General features: G+C 34.0%; 1 protein-coding gene across 1 annotated transcript in view; it reads left to right on the plus strand.

Moving 5' to 3' along the window:
- Nucleotides 1-14,077, plus strand: part of LOC117170844 (glucose dehydrogenase [FAD, quinone]-like) — a 68,407-nt gene extending 54,330 nt beyond the window's left edge. Inside the window, exons 2-6 of the mRNA XM_033357888.1 lie at nt 1,182-1,291; nt 10,877-10,978; nt 12,292-12,450; nt 12,567-12,719; nt 12,794-14,077. Coding sequence (XP_033213779.1) covers nt 1,202-1,291; nt 10,877-10,978; nt 12,292-12,450; nt 12,567-12,719; nt 12,794-14,038 — 1,749 coding nt within the window. The 5' untranslated portion in view covers nt 1,182-1,201 and the 3' untranslated portion in view covers nt 14,039-14,077. The remainder of the gene's footprint in view (nt 1-1,181; nt 1,292-10,876; nt 10,979-12,291; nt 12,451-12,566; nt 12,720-12,793) is intronic.
- The last annotated feature ends 884 nt before the right edge of the window (nt 14,078-14,961 follow it).

A 14,961-nucleotide genomic window follows, 5' to 3' on the forward strand; every position in this document is an offset into this window, starting at 1 on the left:
TTATTTTTTTTTATTATATTTTAAATTATAATTCCCAGACGTAAAAAAAATAGAATCCAACGTCTTTCCATAATTTAGAAACTGAATTAATTTATTTAAAAAATAACTTTTCATTAATTTTTTGGAGAAAATTTTTCAGGAGCGTATAATAGTTTTCTATCGATTTCCTGTGAAAAAAGTCAAGATTACGTCTATGCATGCTACGTCAACGGCAAACAGCACCACAAATTTTCATAAAGCTTTAAAACAGAAGGAATCCCAAAACCATTTAGGAAATTTCTTTGATTACGCTCTAATTTATATTTTGTTAATTCAGTCCCTTAGTTTCATTCCGAAATAAGAAACATATTAACATTAACGTCGATTATTTTAATTAACTTGCTTAACGTTTTCCAGAACTTTTTATTAGTTTACGATGAAAGTTATAAATTTGTTTCTGAAAAATTGACAAACGGTTGGTGAGAAATGATTTTTCAGTTCAAAACCATTATCAAACTTAATATTTTATTTCTAGTATTAGATAGTATTCACATTTCAGTAAAATATTGATTTCTATATTAGTTTATTATATATTTTCCATTCGGTTGTAAACTCTGCTTCCGGAATGTGGTGATGTGCTTCAAATGCATTTATTATTTTGATTTTCGATAACAAAGTACAATTTTTTGCTATGGATTATGTTATGAGGCACTGCGAGAAGGATTCGTGGTAATTTTTTTTACATTAGAGTGAATAGTTTTAATCATTTGTCCTTCGGGCGTGTAAGTTCTCAGTTTGTAATGAATTGCCGTATAACTTATTTTTTCATTTCAAGAGTAGTATTCAACATTAAGAAATCGTGATCTGGTCAGAATTTATTCACGAGTAATTCGTGATCATGCATTTTTTTTCGAAATTAAATATTTGAAAAGTAAAAAGGTTCTTATATTACCCTTAATATAAAGAATTGAAACAGTAAGTCGTTTGTGTCACTTGTCGCTTTTTCATTTTCATTTCTGAATTTTTATTCATCATGGCGAAGTCGCGATTTGGTCGTCCTTTTATAATGATAATTATTTTTATTTTATTCACGCTCTATTTGCATTATTCAAGTCAATGTGGAGTTCTTATTTTGGAAATATTATATTTAAATTATATACATGATATTGGTGTACTTATTACTGGAAAATATTCTGTTGCAGCTTTTCGGATTTAAACGACTATGACGTTAATCTGGCAAACTCCATGTACAACACTTTACCTGGCACTATTTTCATGGTTGCTTTATAAATCTCCGGACTCCCAATACAAGGTAAGATTATATTTCAATGTGGAAAAATTCGTCTCTACAATTTGGAACACATCTTATGTAAAAAAATCGATATAATATGAAACCTGCGAAAAGTGTCATGTATAACTCGCTTCATTTCACTTTATTTCAGAGTGATTTGCCAAAAAGTTGACCATTTTAGACAATGAAATTTCCAAATATAAAAAAAATCCCAAAGTGACTAAAAATATTCTAATATGTTAGTATGAGAATATAAAACTAAGAGACTAGGGTATATATTAAATAAACGTTTTATTTGATTTTTAATTCAGCATAAGTATACAATTAACGTCTCGAGTCTACATGATGAATACTTTTAACATTCATTTTAATGTAATAAGAATAAACTTTTCAATCAAGGAGAAATAAAACCTTTTTATTTTGATTGGATAGAATTTCTTAGTTAGAATTTTACTTTGATAAAAAATAAATCGAATCTCGTTTAAGCAACCGAGCTGTAAGTACGTGTTTCTTGTAGTTGCGTCTTGTGGCAAAGTTTAGTGTTTGAATTGCGTTAAGAGTTTTTCCCAGTGCTACGATGACGTGATGTGACTATGATTATCATTGTTGTAAGTCTAAAATTAGAGCGGATATTCATATGAGACACAACTTATCCACGGGTAAAGTGCTGTGACAGGGTAAATTTTATTTACCTGTCACTTTGAAAAGGGGATTCATTTAATGATTCGCGAATGACATTACCACGGCCAAGAACGGAAGTATTGACCACTAGGTACTCACCAAAAATTGTTCACTGTTTATTTATGCCTTCGGAACGTTTGTTGCATAGCTTATCCACCATCTGTTAAATCTCGGAGAACGATATCAACGCCACGGATTTAAGGGATGAGTCGTAGTTCCATAAGGCCTTAATTCCTCATCAAGGGAGCATTCTTCACTCGGTTGACAATTCATAGTTTTCTCTATATTTTGTCGCCGAGGTCTGACGTCACTACTACAACTTGCCACCCCATGGTGTGGCCGCCTATGACCAGTCCGGTAACTATCTGACTACAGTCACCGGATATGGTCAGAGCCCAGTTTGGGCTAATAAAAACTCTCGCAGTACGTCGCCATCTTGATAACACTGCAAATACCATACTAGGGAGTTGTCGCACCACCAAACGCTACCCTGATCCTATGAACTCGGCCTAGCCAATGCCATTTAACATCGAGCAACGACATATTGGTTAAAAATGCATGGACACTGGGGGAGATTTACAACAAACGGTCAGAAACTTGGCAAGTGTGGTCTCATAGGTCATTGGATGTAAAATAAATTGCACGTCAACATCGTGATTCGACTGTGCAACGAGCGACTACCGGATAATTGTAAATGTAAATTCGTTAACTCTAAGTATATTGTGAACTTGGGGAATTTGTACAAATGCGGAATGCGCGCTCTCCTCTGTGTTTGAAATTAGGTAATAGGCTGTTTAGGTTTGTATATATTTTCCCGCTAGAAAATTAGAGTTACGATAAATTACCGGTGTTTCGGAGATTTTTCATTGTAAGTTTCATGGAAATTTATAATCCACGTGCAAGCCAGGATATTACTAGCATTTACGTCGTAAAACGAGTAATAGATTAATGGAATTAGATATAGTTTTATTTTAGTTCAGTCATAGATTTTTGGGCATGGCCCTGCGAATGTAGTTATTTGAGTTAAACGCGTTAAGCTGCTCACGCTTGATTTGAATTTTCCCGGGCGAAACTAAGTCTGGCAAACTTTCGAGATTCATGAAGCTTTCTTCTAAAAAGATTCATGAAGATTGGAATCGGGTTTTAGTTCGGACATTGCCATGACTTATTCTGGTACGTGATCCTAGGTTATTGAAAATAGTTTATATTTTAGTTATAATAGATCAGTTCATAGTTTAACCACTGAGCGCGCTGTACTCAAGCAGGTTAAGACTTTTATTTCGATGTCAGTTTAGTATTTAGCTTATAAACCCATGATCAAACGTACTTTTATTCAATTATTAATTTTAGTTCTAGAATTTTCTCAATAGTGGCGCTGTGATTTAGGTTTTGTCAGTTTCTGTGCTCAGCGTATAACAAATTCTTGAAATAAGTCAAAAATTCCTCAGAAAACTTTAAAGTACTAAATTCAGTCATCTCCAATTACACAGACCTAAAAATTTTAAAGCCAGAGACCAGGCTGAACAAGAACAAGAAAAGTGTCTACCACAAAAGCTAATATGGAATTTGAAAGTACTAATTTTCCCCTTTCACACCCATTTGGATTTATTAGGATATCTTTATTTTTTACCAAAATATTGTAATTTGAAATTTTTTATTTTAGCGTTTTAACCCATTAACGCTGAGGTGTTCAGATTTATACAACGCATTCTCTATTGCTGACGGTATGATATTTTTCCTTCAAAATATTATCTCACTGATTTTCGAGGGTGCCCTTTCTATTGCCGGTGTCAGTTTTTTGTTATAATTCCTAGAAGATCCAATATGGCGGCCACAATTTAGGGCTTTAAAAAAGAACAAAGGATCCCGCAAAAAATACCAATACGGTCTGCGCGGAATGCTACTGCGCACTCTGTGTGCATTCTAATGTTTATATTCGCTGTATGTGCGCGCCGTTCTACGGCGCAGACAGTCTTCGATGCCTAGGTGGCTCACTGAGCTAGCGACGTTTTTATGGCGTGTTATGCGTAGGTGATGAAATTCGTTTTTTGCTTAAAATCTTTCCGTGTTAGAGATCAGGTTTGAGTGGCGGGCTAACGGTTGGATACGTAGGTAATAAAATTCTTTTTGTATTTAAAATCTGTCTAGCGGTTACATTTCGTGTCGATCGTGATTTTTGTGTATAGTGAGTTTTAGAATTTCCACGTTACTGTTCATTATAAGCAAAGAATGAGTTCAAGAACTCCTTGCGCTGAAAAATTTAATACGTATTGTCACGTTTGTGGAAAGTATGTAACGGAGAAATACCGTTGATCAATTAATGATTCGATAAAAACGTCATACTTCAACTGTTATGGGACTTCAATGAATAATTTGGATAAACCGTGGGTACCAACGTGAATTTGTCATGCTTGTAGATTAAATTTGTCAAATTGGGAAGATGAAAGTACCAAGATGCAGACTGTTATTCCACCACTAGTTTGGCGTAAGCCCAACGATCATGATACTGATTGTTACCTTTGGTTATGCAAAACAGGAGGTTTTTCTAAAAAGTATTTGGAGAAGATCGTTTACCCTGATGTTAAAACTGTTACACTAGATAAGATTGGTATTAGAAATCACTCTGAAAACAAAAGTGACCGATCAACTCGCGAATCAATGGATACTAACGATCCTAATGCAACTGAAGATACTTTTTGGGAAGATTCAGATGATGAAAGTGCTAAATTTTTTGACCAAGACGGATTATACGATTTTACACGTGACCTTGATCTTCCAAAAGATAAAGCTGAGCTTTGCGCTTCAAGACTCAAAGAGAGGAAACTATTGTTACCTGGAACTAGAGTAACTGTTTGCAGAAATAGAGAAGAAAAGTTTGTCAAGTACTTTTCAATGGACAGTGGGATGATGTGTATTAAAATGATATCGAAGGACTCATTAATTTATATAAAATAAACTTATATACGCCAGAGGATTGACGTCTTTTCATAGATTAGTCTACAGAAAGTCCGAAAGCAGTACTATTACATAATGGAAATAAGTACGCTGCAATTCCTGTAGGTCACTTAACTAGACTGAAATATCATTTTATACAATTTTACGAGTATACTAGGCTTACAATCAGGAAACATTAAATACCCTTGTTTTTTTTGCCTTTGGGACAGTCGTGCAAGGGATGAACATTGGATAACGGAGAAATGGCCACATAGATTAGAGTAGACAGTTGGTCAGTATAATGTTGTTTATGAAAGTCTTGTTGACAGAAAGAAAGTATTATTGCCACCACTCCATATAAAACTAGGGCTATTGAAGCAATTTCTGAAAGCCTTAAATACCGAAGGAGAATGTTTCAATTATATCAGATCTACATTTCCGCATTTAAGTAATGCAAAAGTTAAGCAACGTATTTTTGTTGGGCCTGATATAAGAAAACTTATCAAAGATGATGACTTTATCAAAACCATTACATCTATTGAAATGGATGCATGATTGCGTTTCAAAGATGTTGTACAGAAATTTTTAGGGAACAATCGAGATCGTTTGACATGAAGCGCGAACGTTTCCATAAGAAAACAAGGAATTAGTTTCACCTTCATTGGACATACAATCGTAAGTCTTGCCTTGACTGGCTGGGCAATTCAAAGTCTTTCCTTGATTGGCTGTGCGATCGAAAGTCTTTCCTTGATTGGCTAGGCAATCTAAAGTCTTGCCTTAATTGGCTGGAAAATATTAAGTACTTCCTTGCGTAGCTGGAAAGTCCCAAGTCTTGCCCTAACTGGCTGGGCAATGGTAAGTCTTGACTTGCCTGGCTGGGCGATTTAAAGTCTTGTCTTGACTGGCTGGACGATAAAAAGTCTTGCCTTTATTGGCTGGGAAATCCAAAGGCTTGCTATAATTGGCTGGGCAATCTAAAGTCTTGCCTTAATTAGCTGGAAAATACCAAGTACTTTCTTGCTTAGCTGGACAATCCCAAGTCCAGCCGTGAGTGGCTTGAAAATATTGAGTCTTGCCTTAGTAAGCTGAAAAATTCTATGTAAATTTACAACATTAAATGAATCATAATAGTAAATTTTTTTTAAAGCCCTTTTTCCATATTTGCTCTTCTAGGAGTTATGACAAAAAACTGAGCCAATCGAAAAGGAACCCCCGAAAATCCCTCAGATAACATTTTCAAGGGACAGTGGTATACCATCTCGACGTTATTGGGCAAATACGCTAAATTGAACAATTTCATTTTAAGGTTAGCCCACTTGTAGTGTGGAATTCCATTAGTTCACGAAATGTAAACGACTAAAATCGCTGCTCCGAGGTTTAGGTGGGTTAGCCTGCTTATGATTTGGTAGGGGTGATTTCTCGGTTTAGGCGGATTAGCAGGTTGGTGGGTTAACCCACTTGTGGCATGGAACTTCATCATTCCAAGAAAAATATAGACTAAACTTATTGTTCCCAGAGTCAGGTGGGTTAGCATGCTTTTGGCTTGTTAGATGTGGTTTCTGCCCCTAGGAAACGGCTTCCGTAGAAATACAAAAACACGGATTCCATATTTTTTATTGTTTTATCAATGTGCAAAGTTTGGTTCCGAACGATTGTACGCTTTTATGTTGGTATTTTGTGCGGGATCCTTTGTTCTTTTTTAAAGCCCTAAATTGTGGCCGACATATTGAATCTTCTAGGGGTTATAACAAAAACTGACACCGGCAATAGAAAAGGCACCCTCAAAAACCCCTGAGTTAATATTTTGAAGAAAAAATATCGTACCGCCAGCAATAGAAAATGCGTTTTATAAATTTGAACACCCCAGCGTTAATGGGTTAAAACGCTAAAATAAAAAATTTCAAATTACAATATTTTGGTGAAAAATACAGTTATCCTAATGAATCCAAGTAGGTTTGAAAGGGGAAGATTAGTACTTTTAAATTCTATATTAGCTAAAAAAACGTGTTTTTCGCACTTTTAGATTAGAATATCTTGAAAACCTGACGTACAGGAGCAATTTTGAGTTCAGATTTGGATTCAGCGCATCAAAATACTTCGGAAATGTTTGGTCTGCTTTCTGGCTTCTGACTTTTATCAAATTTTGTCGGCCTGTATTATTAATAACTTCTGTTAAATTTGATCTACTAATAATATTGTAAAATTCGTATTAATCCTTTTGTAATTTAAAATTTTTTCGCCAATTGCTAAAACTCAGGAACTTTGACATATTTCAAGTACTACGTAACTCCTAAGCCCTTTTGCTTTGCAAACCTGAGAAACTCACCTAGCACTAAGAGATATTGTCGATTGCACCGTTATTTGATAATGTATTAAGGATCAAGTTGTAAAATTAATTCTTATTTGCGCAGGGATTGTGTAATTCCGAGTTTCTGCGGTAGTGCGTTGTGACTAGAGGTTCTGTAAACGCGTCCTGACGCAAGGAATCTGGCGACTTGACGGTCTAGGCGCGTTGTAAGAGTCACATGTGTGTCACAGGAATTCGTCAATTGACTGAGAGATTTTGGCTTGATTTCGTTTTGGATTGATGTGCCGAGCTTGTCGGATTATTTTACGTTCCATATACCTGTTCCAAAAATAAGCCTTAACCAGGATGGAGAAAGTTCTCAAGGTAAACCTTTCATATCTTCCTTTCAGAAAGCGATGTAACGGATGGATTGGGTCTCTGAGATTGTGGATACCGACTCTGATTCAATCCGATGCCTCGCTGGCCCCTCCTGAGTGCGTTCTCCCATTGATTTTAATGTAATTTAACGAAAACCAAAGAAATCGAGTCAGTGTGCGTTCGACCACGTGGTCGAAATTTTTGGGGGAACTCGATTCAATTTTTTACAGTGGCGGGATAATTAGAACGAAATTGTGTAAATTCGTGATTCTCAAGTTGTTAAATTTATTATTTTCCTTGATGGAATAAATACCGGATGTTTCTTCTTCTTTTTTTTCAAATGGACGTTGGATTATTAAGAGCCACCCCTGAGGTTCCTCTTCCCTTGCTCCCTTTAGCTTCTTTTTCAGTTTTTTAGTTCATAGAGTGTTTAACTTATGGTATTTTTCTTTACATTATTATATTTTTCCGGGCTGAGTGTTTAATTATATATATTTGTTGGCAACCTTAAGGGCCTGGCTGGCATCCACCTTTCTTAAGAACTATTTACATACGATCTATATACGGAATAAACCACCTTCACAGTACTTCTAGGTTTTTTGACTTTACATAGCCGCTCATATTCTGAGGTAATAAATCTTCCACACATGCATCTTTATATAGCGACCTACGATCAGATGCAGAGCTTGATGTTAAGCCTAGAAAAAAAGCACAAAGCTGAAATGCATTTTTTCGATAAAAGATCCTAGAAAGCACCTGAGAAAGCTTGCAGAGATGCGAAGCCGAAATTGATGTTGTAGAAAAGAAGATTGCCGAGTTCACGATTGAAATCCCAAAACAGGTCCAATGACTACATTGGCTTATAAGAAGAAACAATCTGATAGTTTTTGGCATGTACGATGAAACAACGGAAGCTCTGCCTGCGCTAGACAAAAAAGTGGAATATCAACTTGGAAATAAAATGGGCATAACACTTAACCGGGAATCAATTAATGATGTTTTTTGCTTTGTTTAATTCAACTCTGGCAAAATGAGATCTGTTTTGCTTTCACTCTGTTCACGGTTGATAAAGCACGCTATCCTTTAAAACCGTTCCCAAGTGAGGGTTACAATTATTTTTATCGAGCATGACTTGCATCCGGTCTCTCTTAAAATCTGCAAAGCTCTGAGGCAAGAAGCAACTTAACTAAAAAATGCTTACAGCTTAGATAATTTAAGAAGATGAATCTGGATGCAATAATTGGAAACAATGTCTTAAATGTTGATGTCCTTAACCACAAGAGATCTGACACTTCTGTCAAAAATAATATGTCACCTGTGCCAGTCGCTTCAAAGCTTCGCAGACAGGGATAAACAATAATGAGCTAGTCTATTTTGTAAATAAAAATACAGCGATCAGGTAAAAAACAACGCTAGTTAGTATGTCCTCTGAAAGGAAGATAACCATCATCAACTTGTCTATAACAAATCAAATGATTTCTGCAAGGAAAGAAAAGATGATTCTCAAGACGAACAGGGGAACTCCTGCAGGATCTAGGCAGCGCACAGACTGACTGGTTGGATCTTCTACGGGAAGGGAATGAGTTTCAAGATTTGTTTCTGCAGGTGTCTTACAAAATGGATAAATGTGTGTTCATAGTTCCAGTTTAAGTATTTGTCGTTTGAATATCAGTGATAATAATAATTGGTGTAATTTTGATGTAAAGCAGAAAGCCTACCTTAAAAGTTACTGTGTGAATTGCATAGGTGAGTCATGGCTCACGAGCACACCTGTGAAACTGCTGCAATCTTTCGATGATTACATCCCTGAAACTGCGCTGATTATTTACAGTGATTCAGTAATTAATGTTTATTTTTAAAATTAACTTTCGAAAATTCCTTCACACTGCACATCGATAATGTATATTTTCTTCCATTAACAAACTCGGACTTCTGCATTGATGCACTTTAAAATGTTTTATTCTCTTCAGTCAATGTAAACGCACATGTTTTTATTAATTGGCTATTTTATCGCTCGTGTAGGACCTCTAAATAGCTTTCTTGATGAGGTTTTTGACATTTATAATTTATTTCTTAAAAAGTCGGCTTTAGATATGAATGCTAATAAAAGAAGCAAAAACTGGTGGAGTCCCTTGAATCGTGTGATCTAGTAATCTGTAATGGTCGCACATTTTCTGATAAGCTGGGTCAATATACCTATCTAACGAAACAAAGCTGCAGTACTATCGAATTATGTTGTTTAAGTATCAACAGCTCAAATCTTTTTAACGATTTCTCTGTCCACAATATTTAGGACCAATTAAATCATTTACTTCTTACTATCTGCAATTTTTAATATTGTGCTCTAAAGTTTTACGGATAGTTAGCCTATTATACTTGGCGGCGTTTCAACTACTGTAAAATGGAATTTCAAAGAAGCAGACACCTTTTATATTGTGTTATCAAATTCACAGTTTATATACAATAATGATGTTAACGCTGATTTTCTGTGCACTAATTTAAGTTTCAAATTAACGGATTCTGCCAGCATTGTGCTCATCTTAAAAGGATTACTGCACGTACTTACAAGCAGTAGTTTCGTAACCGTTGTGAGTTTTCCTTGACCCATTATGTCCAGTCTCGAGACTCATATCGAATAGCACTCAAAATAGCAAAGGGAAAAAATAATTACTGCTTTAAGCATCTATCCCGAGAATTTGACCATTATTCGCTCAATATTTTTAATACTGTTCTTAATTCTGAAAAAGTTGCTAATCAATGATTTGTATTGGATACATTCAGGCTGTACAAGTCGGGCGAAAAACATGACACATTAAACCAGACATATCTACAATGCGTAAGATGATGCAATGTAAAAAGTTTACGGTATAATCAACCTACTTTGTACAATAAAAGCTTGTTGAGTTCTCCTGTACGTGTACAAAAACTAGCGTTTTTTCGACAAAACATACACTACTTTTTTTTTAATGGGCGGCGATTGACTAAGGCGAATCTTGATCTACTGATAGAATTTCAGAATGAATGTATTATTCTAGGATAGGGTGAAAAATATTAAGATCTAAAGTAGTCAAAATTTTGGCAATTATCTTGTAAAACTTTTAATCTGTTTAGACACAGTTTAACATAAAAATACAAATAATATATAATTAATAATGAAATATGTATACAATAAAATATGAGTATTTTAAAAACATAAAGAAAAGAGATTGATTGTACAACTGAATTATCATGCACGATATCATATAATATTCTCCTCTTTAGAATATACCTAGACTCATTTAATTAAAATTTTTAAAAATATTTTCAAACAATTTTCTTATTTTAAGGTTGAGGATAAGGATACACCAGAGTATGATTTCATCATTGTAGGAGCTGGATCAGCAGGATGCGTAATTGCAAATAGACTGTCCGAGATCAGCGAATGGAATGTAAATATTTCTGAAAATATTTTTAAGATGAATTTATGTTTAATTTTTAAGGATATTTTTATAATGCTTTGAATTAAAATTTTTTGTGCTAACGGGCAAGTTTTTATCAGGCTGATATGCCCAGCTTAGGGCGTCAGAATGATTTTGTACGCGGACATATGATTCTTTGTTGAACATTCACTTAATTTTGGTATGAAATGCAGAAAATTTCTAGAAAGTAGATTTTTCTAAAAACCACTTTTCAAAATGTTCATTTTCTTAGAAAGGAATACTAATATCTACTAATTATATTTTGAATTTTGTTTCTGGCAAACTGACACTTTAAACGATAAAAGAATTATTTTTTAAAACTCGAGTAATTTGTAAAGTACTATTATGCCTACATTTTTCGTCATTCGTGCGTTTAAATAATACATAAAATCATAAGGAATTACGTTGATCTTGAAGTTTCATGAAAGTGATTACAAGGAAAAATGTTCAGAATAGTCGATTCATTTATACATGTTAAAAAATCACGAATAATTTAAGGTACACGGGTAAACCTTTCAAATTTTAAAATGTATAAAATATCACTTGTCATTGTTTACAAAATTGTAACAATAATAATCTTAAATTTTATCAAATGTAAATAGATTAAGACGTAACGTTTGATTTTTCATTTTTTATTTGAGCAAATCTTTACGGGATTAATAGCTTTGAAAAATAACAATTAAAACATCTGCTTCTCGTACATTTAGAACCTAATGAAAACCTGGTAAAATCTCTTCAAACTTAAAAAATGAAAGGCTTAGGAATGATTGAAAAGCACAATTGTTTCGATATCATTGAACGACTACTATCGTCTCTAAAAATTAGATGTGATTTTTTAAAAGTATTGGTGGTTTGAAGTCACTCTAGAATCCTGGTGAAGAAACTGAATATGCATTTGTGTTATTCGATATCAGGCTCTGGGCGTGTAGAAAGACCTTAAACGATTTTTTTCAAAAGGGGACAAAAATAGCCGATATTTCGTCATTTTTAAATTTTATTCGAATCAATAAAAAGCCTCACATTTTTTAGCATTTCCAAGTAAGCTTCTAATGATAATAAAAAATTATAAAATTCTGTCGTTGTTAAACTGTGAATGTCCGTTCTTCACTAGTTTAGCATATTGTGTCCGATTAAAAAATTATTCTGTCCTCATGGACTAGACTTTTCTTGAAATTTTATCTGACATAAAATGTAATTGTTTGTATATGTCTTGAAAAAAAACTTAAATTTTTATCGCAGATGAACCTTACTAAACTATGAACAATTTTATTAATTATGTCTAGGTACTTTTATTGGAAGCTGGGAGAGAGGAACCACTAGTTGCTGAGATACCAGGATTGGTTCGTTTACTTGAACAAACTGACATCGCTTGGCCCTATCGAACCCAAGCAGACGAAAATTCATGTTTAATAGATAAAGGATGTCCCTGGTCACGTGGCAAAGTAATTACTTATATTACAGTGATCAAAGCGCATATAACAATCACCTTTTTAATTATGATATATGTATTTCAATTTAAGAAAATTTGTCATGAATTCATGAAATCGTTTTTCTGTAGGTATTAGGTGGAACAAGCACAATTAACTTCATGTTGTACGTTAGAGGAAATCCAGAAGATTATAATGATTGGGAAAAGTTGGGAAATCCTGGTTGGAGTTACGAAGATGTTTTGCCTTATTTCAAAAAATCTGAAGACAACAACAATGAGGATGTGAGAAAACACCCATTCAGTCATTTGTAAATTAGATTGCCCAGGATTCTATAATAAATTCATTTAACTTACAGATTCTTATAGGAAATTCAAAATATCATCAAGATGGCGGATACTTATCTGTGGAAAGGTTTCCTTATACAACACCGGATGCAAACATCATTTTACGAGCACTTGACGAAATCGGACTTGAAAATATGGACATCAATGCGGAATCACAGTTAGGATCAATGAACTTGCAGACAACATCAAGAAACGGATCTCGACAAAGTACAAACAAAGCTTTTCTTCGGCCAATTAGAGATAAAAGGTCTAATTTGTTTATAAAAACTAGAGCTTTTGTAACCAAGATTGTGATTGATACGTCTACAAAGCAAGCATTAGGCGTTGAGTATACGAATACTCTCACTGGTAAAAGAAAGACGGTAATGGCCAAAAAAGAAGTTATTGTGTCTGCAGGTACTTTAAATTCACCAAAGTTACTAATGCTTTCTGGAATAGGTCGAATTGAAGAACTTGAAAAACATGATATCGAGCTCATTCAAAATTCATGTGTCGGGCGTAATCTTCAAGATCATGTGACTTTCACGGGAATACCTTGTCAGATAGAAGGCAGAAATATGCCTAGTTGTTCACAAAAACTCAAAGATTTGAAATATTATCAATCAACAAATAGAGGTCCACTTTCTAATGTAGGTGTCACTACTATTTCTGCATTTTTTAGAACCGACTATGAAAAAATTGAGACGGCTCCTGACATGCAATTCATTTTTGGAGCTGGCAGTGATAGTATTGTTTACTACGATCAGTTTTATGTCTTTCCAATTCTACTAACACCAAAAAGTGAAGGAAATGTTACACTTAATGTGACGGATCCTATCTGGGGCGCGCCTGTAATTCATGCAAGATATTTTACAGATGATTCAGATATGAAACGGTTGATTCAAGGTGTCCGAAAAGCCCTTAAATTATTTGATACTAAAGCATTTAAAGACAATAACTTCAAGTTCAATGAAACGTCTTTGCCTCCTTGTACTGCATATCAATTTAATTCTGACGAATATTGGACTTGTGTGATAAAACAATATTCTCGCACATTATATCATCCTGTTGGGACTTGCAAAATGGGTCCCAAGACAGATCCAGAAGCAGTTGTTGATTCACAATTACGCGTTCATGGTATTACAAATTTACGTGTAATTGATGCTTCTATCATGCCGAATGTCATTAGAGGAAACACAAATGCTGCGATTATTATGATTGCCGAAAAAGGTAGTGATATGATAAAAGAAAAATGGTCATGCGGAAACAATACTTAGCAACATTTGATAAAATTCATTATATTTCGATTTGTATCGTATCCTATTATATAGTTTGAGGCACTGATTCTGAAACTGAATTAATTTTTTTGTACGATCAATAGTTCCGGGTGTAGAAAAGAGTGGGGTATAGTGTCCCACTTTGATTTACATACCCTATAAGAATTATCAGGGAACATATGGTATTACTCTAAACCGATTTTAAATTATCTTAATAATATACATTTAATAATGGATGGATGTAGCATTTCACTCAGCGTACCTCTTACACTGGGATATGGCGACCGTCATGTTACTGCTGTTTATTTAAAGAGTATAAGTTTTGTAAAATACAAATGATAGAATATAATAATTTTGGAAAGTGTAATGTGACGAAAAAATATTCCATACATTTTCAACATTGATATAATTTTTTCTTAATAATGATAGTAAAGTATGTAGCTAAACTAGTTATAACCTCCTATCCTCTACTGAAATACATAGGATCGCCCAGGCGGGACATCATGCCCCATGTCTGACATCATAAGATGTAATTAATTTTAATGTATTTAAAACGCTTATAGAAACAAATCATGATAAGAGAAGTTTAGTGAAATACTTAATCTATTAAAAACTAACTTTTTCATGCTTTAATTATTTTAAAAAATGCTTTGAATACTTAATTTCTGTTAAAAACTTTTTCATCGATTTTTGCCAAAACTGTTTTATTTAAAATTTTATTTTAAAACGGAAATTGTATCAAATCAACATTTTTCTAAACATAGATAGCTATTTTATGAAAAAAGGCTAATATAAAAATTGACTAATAAGGCCTTTATATTTAATTCTCACCATGCCCCGCATAGACACCATAAACCTACTCTTTCCTATTTAAGATTTAATGTTCAATGTGTCATAAAACATTTCAATCCTGCTTTCTGAAA

The sequence above is a fragment of the Belonocnema kinseyi genome, chromosome 4, assembly GCF_010883055.1.
Source record: "Belonocnema kinseyi isolate 2016_QV_RU_SX_M_011 chromosome 4, B_treatae_v1, whole genome shotgun sequence".
Lineage (NCBI taxonomy): Eukaryota > Metazoa > Arthropoda > Insecta > Hymenoptera > Cynipidae > Belonocnema > Belonocnema kinseyi.